The following is an 8,969-nucleotide window of genomic DNA, read 5'->3' on the forward strand; positions in this document are numbered from 1 at the left end:
TTCATTTTATATGTTACTGTTTTACTTACCGTGTATGAATATCACTAATTTCTTTTCTTCGCTTCCTTCTAGCCGCTCTTAGCCATCTGAACGCCTTTTCGGGGCACATACCTTTCTGGCAAGACCTGGGCCGACCCAGACAAACGTGTTGCGCTTATCGTTTGAAATTACGTATTTTTTTCTACCTTGATTACGGCTGACGTACATTATTCTTCACTCCGATTACTCTCTTTAATAAAATTGTGATCTAATCCGTGCTGCTGCTGGTTTACTCCACTGCAGAAATGCGCGAGTGCTGTCCCGTGCTCTGCTGCCAAGCATATACAACTACATGGACCCGATTGATCGCTGTCCTCCTTCCTGATGGATACCAGATGAACTGCGGGAAACAATTTAGGGTAGCGACAGGAGGCTAGGATAGAGTGTGTGCAACAGAACCTAGCCAACAAAGAAAACATTACGTACACGGATGCGGCTGCATACGGTAGGACAAGACAACACAACAGAAATAGAGCGCTTGCAACGGCAATTAATCATGAGCTCAAAGAAATGGCCAGCGCAACTAGGAGGGATGGCATTATTGAGGAGGCCGAAGAGGCTGCCATAGCCCTAGCGGCGGCAGAGGGCTACCGTGCTCAAACGTCCCTAATAATTTTAACAGACTCGCAAACAGCATGCAGAAACCACAAGAGTGCCAAAATAGGGGGAACAGCGCTCCGCATCCTAAAGACAGTACAGACAGTCAAATTACCGCCGAAGGAAAAACAATTGCAACACATAATAATGTGGGTAACGGGACACACAGGCGTCGCGGGGAATGCCGAGGCGGATAGGAGAGCTCGAGAGCTTACAATCCGAGCCTCCAACCAAACCAGCCTCGAGCAATGGTAATGGTATGTATGCTGATTGATTGGAAGACACAAGGACAGGGGTCCTGTTACTAGGAGATCGAAGACGGGACAATGACTTAGTGTGCATAATAGTATACAATGCCTGTAATGTTTCAATGTCGTACTGACTGAGAGCGGGAAAACGAAAATAGAATGGGAGTCACCCCGTATCTTGAAGGAAATTTCGCACAGCAGAGCGCACACTCCTGTCGCTTCGTCCAAGCAAAGAAGGGCCATTGGAAAGAACAACCGCGGAGGACAAAGGCAAACCCAGTTGATGAAATGGAATTTGCGAAAGACGCTTCCTCAAATGAGAGAAGCGGCGGGAGAACAGGTTCGGCACAAAAAGGGCACAATGGGGAAGCCGCCAGGCCAGATCTGTGAAGGTAGAAATTTAGAAAGGGAACCCGGCAACGCATACACGTGAAAGAGACTTCGTCTGCGCGAGCGCCAGTCTTTGCTACTCCAAGGTTGCAGAATATATGGGTATGTGCCATCAGTTTAGAGGCAACAACAACTTCGTTGCTGATTCTTTGCTGGTTGACGGTTCGAAAGAGCCCCCCCCCCCCCCCCCCCCTTACCCCATCGCTATCGCCATCGTCTGACCGGCGAGCACGGTCGCTGTGCGCGCCGGGCACGAGACGAGAAGAAGACTGAATGCCTCTCGGTAGCCGTTCCGCCGCGTTGCCCTTCTTCGAAAACGCCGTAGCAATCAGTCAGTGAGCTGGAATGCCGCCTGACAAGCCGGGAAGTCGCGATGAAGCTCGGAGGCCTGGATCCTCCTCAGCAGAGCGCCGCCGCCAAAGACGCGGTCCCGGCGGTCGAGACCAAGGCGGCACCCGTTTGTCGGACATACCTGGAAGCCCCTCGCGGAGCCCTGCGGGCAGCGACAGTGCACCCAGGCGCATACAACCAGCATTCCATCAAAGACGTATGCACGGTAGGCCGTTCCAGCTGTCAGATAACTCCATTCGGTGCCATTTTCGTTCTGCTTCAGATTGAGATTCAGAATAAATTTTAATGTTTGAACCGGACCCCTACCTACCCTCTCCGGCACTGCACGCAGGCCTCTGGGAGAGGAGTAGGGAGTTTAGTCACTACAAGACTAGCACTTAAGTTTATGTGATGCTGCAGCTGCCAGTTTGGTTCCTTTTGCTCCCTAGAGTCTGGTTTTCTACATATTTTATTCTCGCTGTGATTCGCGTCCTGAATTTCTCAAAGTACCTACTTTACTGAGCTTTTAGCCACATGTGGATGTGGTTGTGCCTTTTTTAAAGGACATACCTTAGAGATGTTGATGTGTCATGGCCAAGCATGCAGTAGAACTTTTGGGCTTGACAACCCCCGCCGCCCCACCCCTTATAACCAGACCTCCACAACCGCCGTGTCGTGCTCTCATCGGCAGGTGCCAAAGGCCACCGCCTCCGACCATCTGGCAAAGCGGACCCTGCTGGAGGTACCTGTCCAGAGAGTGTCGGTCCAGCCAGTCCCTCAGCTGCGGCGTTGCCGGTGGGACGTGGCCATGGTGTGAACGGAATGACCTCCGCTGACACTGCTGCCGTCGGCTCCTGCCTGTCATCGCCAGCATCGTCCGTGTCCGACGGTGTTTACTCGGGAGCGCTCAGCATTGATTCGCCGCTGTCCAGCAGCCCGGGGAATGTCGAACAGCCGCCCCTCGTGCAGCCGCCCGGCTTCCGCGGCAATCCGCCCCCTGGCGAAGATAGGACGAAATCGCCTCCGGTACGCGCCATTGGAACCTGGCACACGCGCCTAGCGTAACAGAAAAGTTGCAGTTTTTGACTGCATGCTCAGAAGAAAGCTTACGCGTATAGGTCGATGACGTTGAAGGAACGAAGTCACGCATCCTGAGAGGGGGAACTAGCACTGTAGAGTGTTCTTAAGGCCGCATGTATTGGCTCTTGAGCAAGTAGTTGACTTATTATTTGCAGATCAGAACAGCATGGGCTAAAAGAAATCAACGAGTAATATAGGTAGGCTTACAAAATGGTAAAACGAGTGCGGTTCAGTACTGCTTTCAGCGCATGTCTGTGTCATGACTTATGAACTTATGATGTTCCTTTCGAGTGGCTTTGTCTCATTTAGCTCTGCTGCTTTTGTGAGCTCGGAATTAGTCAATGTATAGTAACACCAAAAAGTAACTGCCATCAGCCGAAAGGACAGGATGCTGCTGTATCAGCAAAGAGTGTTTTTATTTAGAAAATCCTTTGCGAGCAGTGATCAGGCCCTGATGGTGACACAGTGCTGTGGCAAATAGAAACACAACATCTGTTTAATGAGCTTTTTTAGGCATGGGCCGTCCTTTTTGATATCCTAGCACACGCTACAAGATTATGATTGGTTTAGACCCAGCTTGGCACTGGGCGAGAAGAAAGCACATGCTCTATTGATGAGGCCAACATGAGGAAGAAAGTAACGCATCCAGGATTTCTTCACAATCAACAAGAATGCGAAGGTAAAAGTCGTCGTAGCCAAGCTCACGAAGAGCCTCAAACTGCAGGCAACATAGAAGGCTTATGTATCATCATCCAGTCACGATAACCAGGTTCGCGGCTAACTGTCAAAATTTAATCCTGATTAAAAAAAAAGTGCCTTTGTTGTTTCTTTCGCGTGGTTTCCTTGGTGCTTGCCAATCCGCCGTGACACGCAATTCACATGTTACCTGAAATCTGTGCGGCGAAAAAGCAATTCGCTTTTGTTCCGACAGGATTTTCCGTCTAGTGATTAGACAGTTATTATAATTTTGATTCGTCAGTGGTTCGACTCGTGTCGTGCGAAGAAAGAAACTCTAAATAACGTCACTCATTTAGGTTCTATGACGTGTTCTAAAAAGCAGCGTGTACGAACACTGCAAGAGGTGAAGTAATGTCCTAGTCTCGATATCTCTAGTATACGTATAGAAAACGATTCATTCGGCACACAGTTAATACAGTTTGTAGGTCTGTTCATCTCGGAGTGTTAGGCTACAGCGGATTTGTGAAGGACCAATTACGGTCGTCAAATGTTTCGCTTTCAAATCCCTAACTTTCTTAATTCCTTCAGCGAACCCTTTCCATTTTCTTGATAAAGGTTTGCTGTCTATCTTAAAACCTGGCATCGGACTTGATTTGTTGAGTACCTCCTTAGATCTGTTGTATGTTTCTGCTATGAAAAGGCATGTTTATGTAGTGTTGTATTGTGTATCATTCTTGTCATTTCAATGCTCCTGATTTTGTTCTTCAAAGCAAATTCTTGGCTCAGATTTGTATAAGTAAGCTTGATCACTTTTTTTGTTGTTATATGTACTCTGTTGTTGCCGCTGTTTCCTGTAGGAAGAAGGTGCGCTGCTTTGTCAAGCCAATCTAAGGATTTTTGGGCGCACCTCCTAACATTACGTAATGTTGAAATAAAAGTATTTTGTATTTTTGTCGTTTGTGGCATTTAACTTCCCAAAGCGACTCAGGCTTGAGGGACGTCGTATTGGCAGGCTCCGGAAATTTCCACCACCTGGGGTTCGTTAACGCGCACTGAGGTCGCACAGTACACGGGCCTCCAGAATTTCGCCATCGAAATTCGCCTCCATTGAAATTCATCCGCCGCGGCCGAGATCGAACCCGCGTCTTTCGGGTCAGCAGCCGAGATTTTGTATTTTTGTACTCGTACAGCAGCGGCTATGATAGGAGCTGTGGGAAAGAAGGCGCCTGCCCTTGCGCACAAAGACACCCCAAAAGTGCACACTTTGTCAGTATCGATGATTCATCACTAGAAAAGCGGTTATTTTGGGGGTTTATAGAGATCGTAGGTAAGACCAACTGATTGTGCACATCGTTTTTCTTACGGCAATAATGTTACTTTCCAGGACCCCCAGAAGCTGAAATCGCGGCTCGGGCTTACTCTGGCCGTGCTTGGAGTCACTGTATTGGTGACGCTTGTGGCCTTGGCGATCGCCTCACTTGTATGGCGCTCTCCAGCGCACTGGGGGAACACCTGCAAGACGCATGCCTGCCTCGCCTACTCGACCAGACTTCTCGCCTCCATCAACGAATCGGTGGACCCGTGCCAGAGCTTCACGCACTTCGTCTGCGACGGCTGGCGCCAGAAGAACCGACATACCGTTTGGAACGACCAGTTCATTTCCCTGTTGGACAAGGTGACCGCGTCGCTGAAGAGTGCAGACGTGCCTGCATCGGGGCAAGACATGGAGCAGCGGGCCGCCATCATGTACAGGAGCTGCGTCGATGTGCTCGAAGGGGAGAGAGACGAGCTGTCAGCCGTCAAGAACGCGCTGGTTGAGGCAGGCATCGTGTGGCCGAAGCCTTCCAAGGGCGCAGACGTTCTGTACACGCTCCTCTGCAGCTCTTTGAAGCTGGGCTGGGACGTGCTCCTGGACTTCGACGTCGCGCCCGATGGCGGCGGGATCAACCTAGTTTCTGGCAAGTTCCTTTACTTCGTGGTCAAGAGGTATAGGGACTTCGCGACCGGCACGGATGAGGCGTTATTTGAGTTCCTGAAGGAACGCTTTCACGCCGAAGGCGAGGATACGGTGACGTACCAGGACATATACGCGTCGGTCGAAACAGCCCTGAGCTACCTCTCTAAAGCTCGTTACGAAGCAGCTGACGAGAATAACGCTGACGTTCTTCTAAACTTGACTCAGCTTGGCCTCACGGAAGTTAACTGGACAGCGACGCTTTTAAAACTTGACATCAGGATGAACAGTAGTCTCACGCTGACGACCACATCGCCCCGTTATCTGGAGCGAGTGTTGTATCTCTGGCGGCGGTACGGCACGGACTCATTCCATACATTGATCTCTTGGTGCACCGTTCAAGTGGCGGCCCTTTTCGCGAATAGAGACTTAATTTTCAACTATTACAACCGTGACTACCAAACGACGCAGGCCCAATACAGGATTTTCTGCGTCACGAGAGCAATGTTAATCTCCGGGCACACGCTGTTCGACAAATACTATGCTGAGGCCCTTCAAGGCGAAGCACTTAATCTCGCAAAAAGTGTGGCTCAGTCCGTGCGGACCGCTTTTTTCCGGCGTCTTTCCAACTGGACGTACTTTGACGAAGGCATCAACGTGGTCAGCAACTGGAGCTCTTCGGAAATCGTCTTCCGTAACATCGAGCACATCGGAGAGGAGGAAATCCTGGCTGCAGACCATGTGCCTGACTTGAATAATTCTTTCGTGCGGAACTGGCAACAGTCGGTGCACGTCAGAAAGGACGCAGAATTAGGACATATGTTAGACCTTATGCAAGATTTGGAGGTATCCATCGTGTCCTACGACAAGCGAGACTTCGAGCTGATGCCTTACGCTCTATCCTTCCCTCTATTTGATCCGCAGCTCCCTTCGTCTTTAAACTACGGCGGCTTAGGAGCTGAGGTCGCCTTATCACTGGCGACCTTGTTCCTTTCCGCGTACTACGCAACCAATGCTTCGTTTGTTGAGCCCCTGATGGACTGCTTGAAAGCAGGCACGTCCGGCAGCGCCGGTGAACTATTGTATTACGCCAAAGAAGTAATTGGCTATGGCGCTCTTGTGGATGCCTACAATGCCCAAGAGAGAGCTTTGGACAGCAGCAGCCTATTCGGTTTGGAGAAGTACAGCGGACTGCAGCTGTTTTTCATCGCGCTGTGTTACGTCAATTGCTATGGCGGCTCTGAAAATACAAACCACGAGTCGATCTGCACTCCCGCGCTGCAGCACATGCCACAGTTCGCCAAGGCTTTTAACTGCACTCGCGCTGACCCGATGAATCCTTCTAAGCAGTGCAGACTGTTTTGAGATTTGTGTTCGTGATTCGAGTTTTCTGTTTGTGTGCGCGTGACAATTCTCCGTTACCACGTTTTGTTCATTGATGATGTGGCTATAAATGCCCTTCACTGAGCCTGTTTTTATAGAACTGTAGAAATCTCGATCGTAGAAGGTGTCGTCGTCTTCGCGTATACGTCGGGAGCCATTAGCTTGCGCGCACTGGTATAAAATTTTGAGTAAGAGCACTAATGTGTGTTAGTTTGTCCCGATAGCCTTTAAATGCCATTTTGACCTTGCGAGGATCTAAAAATAGAAATTTTGTCGGGTGTTGTGTTCCGTTTTTTCCGCGAGCGAATAAAGTGTATGGCGGTTTATGAGCCAGTCGCGCTCGACTTGTGCGTACTTGTCGCTGAATCTGATTCCGAAATATCGTTTTGTGTGGGAATTGTAGGAGCTAACTATGAAAGAGCTTAAGGAAACAGAGCAGGAGCCTATCGGCAGAATCAGCAGTGCAACAAGAATGCAATTGAAAGAGCTAATGACATTCGTCGTTGCGGAACGAAGCAGAGTTGAATAACTCAACATTAAAACTGCACTCTTCCGTGCTACTAAGATGACGCAAGAAAAAAAATGCTGAAAGAACCGACAAAAGCGAGCTCTTGTCCTTTCCAGTGCCGAAATTTTCTTCGCCGGGGAGATTCGCACAAAACGGGTCCTCGGTCTCGAAAAATCTCGCGGAACGGTAACCTCGTGACACACATAAATGACACATTCTTTTCTTGAGCACTATCAGGCGATGGTGGCGTTTCGGGATATGAAGTTGGACACCTTTAGCGGGTGTTATGTCTTTGCGGAAGCGAGGTTTTCGGAATTTCCGGAAACGAAGTTGAACGCGCCATTTACAATCTAAACCCAGGAAAGTTTCCCCGGCCTCACTGTTTGTGCACGCGGCCTTGTTTCCGCGATGTTAGCTGCAGTTTTTATTGCTTTCTACGATCTAAACGTACTGACTTCTTCTTTTTCATTTGTACACACTTCTGAGAACTGATGAAACTCCTAAGTTTTAGCAGCCCGGCTACAGACAATCGCGGCCAGGTAGCAGGGAATCTGGAAAGAGCGTTTCATTGGTTTCGCATGTTGCCTTACTGCAATCTATACAAGTATACATTGTTAACAAAGATGGATCGCCTTTTTGCCGCGTTTGTGGGAATCAAGACACTAAAGGACAACAGGCAATTTTGACGGCTTTTTTTCAGCGCAATTACTCACGCTCTGTGAAGAGGAGGGAATGAAGATGAAGCTCAAAGCAGCTGCCACGCGGGATTTTGCACATGCCAGATGACCTCCAGGTTCGGCATGGGAGCAGTAGAGTTTTCCGCTCTAAAAACAATTGGCATCCTGGGTAAAGACAGATTGATACTGGCGAGTGGCAGACATCGTGCGGCCGATTTATTTGCATTAGTGTGAATCCCCCTTAACTTTGGAAACGGGTGCCTTTTGCATTACTAATGAGGGTGTGGAGGAGGTGCCTTCGGTGGGGAGGGGGTTAGCTGGGGTATGCGTGCCGCTCTGTCACTCAGGGCACGGAGCGAGAGAGGTGCAGCAGCGAAACACGTGTCGTCACGAATGTCGGTATTTTGTTCTGACCAATCAGTTATTGGCATTCTGGACAATTAGCGTGGCGTATTTTCATGACGCCATGACGCCATGACCTCAGGTGTTACAACGCCAACGACCCCGAAATAAACGGGAAACTGAAATTTAACAACTCCCTCTGTAAAAATAGAAAAAAAGCCGTCCGTACTTTTCGCCTATGGGCGTCCACTCGTTGCCACAGCCGTCAACAAATCGAGAACATGCGCATGCTCGTCTGGTCTTGCATGCAGTCCTCGATGCTTTAAGATGCGTAGGGTGCCACCGCAGGGTGGCCCTCCCTCACCATCATAGCGTCCACACGGGCAGCTATCGTTTGAGCTTTCCTCCATAGTGACGTGTCCGCTTTTTTGCTGTGCTACGACCTTCATGTTCACCTCCGTCGCCGCAGCTGTTCGCTTGGCAGACACGTCCGCAGCTGCGCTGGCTGCTGCTCGGCCGCTCCTCTTCGCCAGTTGTGGCATGTGATGTGTCACGTGATTCGCTCTTGCGCTTGGCAGCCATGTCCGCCGCTGCGCCGACCGCCGCTCTGCAGAGCGCTCGCTCTTGCACTTGTGGCACGTGATGCACCACGCGATTTGCTCTCGCTGGAAAAAAGTTCGCTCTCGTTGAAGTCTTCATACAATAGAGGTGAACCAAAGCTAAACCGTGTCTAACCACAAACC

At 49.8% G+C, this 8,969-nt stretch overlaps 1 protein-coding gene across 1 annotated transcript; it reads left to right on the plus strand.

The window, feature by feature from the left end:
* Positions 1 to 2,426: 2,426 nt before the first annotated feature.
* LOC144108192 (endothelin-converting enzyme 1-like) lies at positions 2,427 to 6,681 on the plus strand. Its single transcript, XM_077641470.1, has 2 exons — positions 2,427 to 2,630; positions 4,747 to 6,681. The coding sequence occupies exons 1-2, from the start codon at positions 2,427 to 2,429 to the stop codon at positions 6,679 to 6,681; spliced, it is 2,139 nt and encodes a 712-aa protein (XP_077497596.1).
* Positions 6,682 to 8,969: the final 2,288 nt, after the last annotated feature.

Source organism: Amblyomma americanum, chromosome 10 (assembly GCF_052857255.1).
Source record: "Amblyomma americanum isolate KBUSLIRL-KWMA chromosome 10, ASM5285725v1, whole genome shotgun sequence".
NCBI classification, from domain to species: Eukaryota; Metazoa; Arthropoda; class Arachnida; order Ixodida; family Ixodidae; genus Amblyomma; species Amblyomma americanum.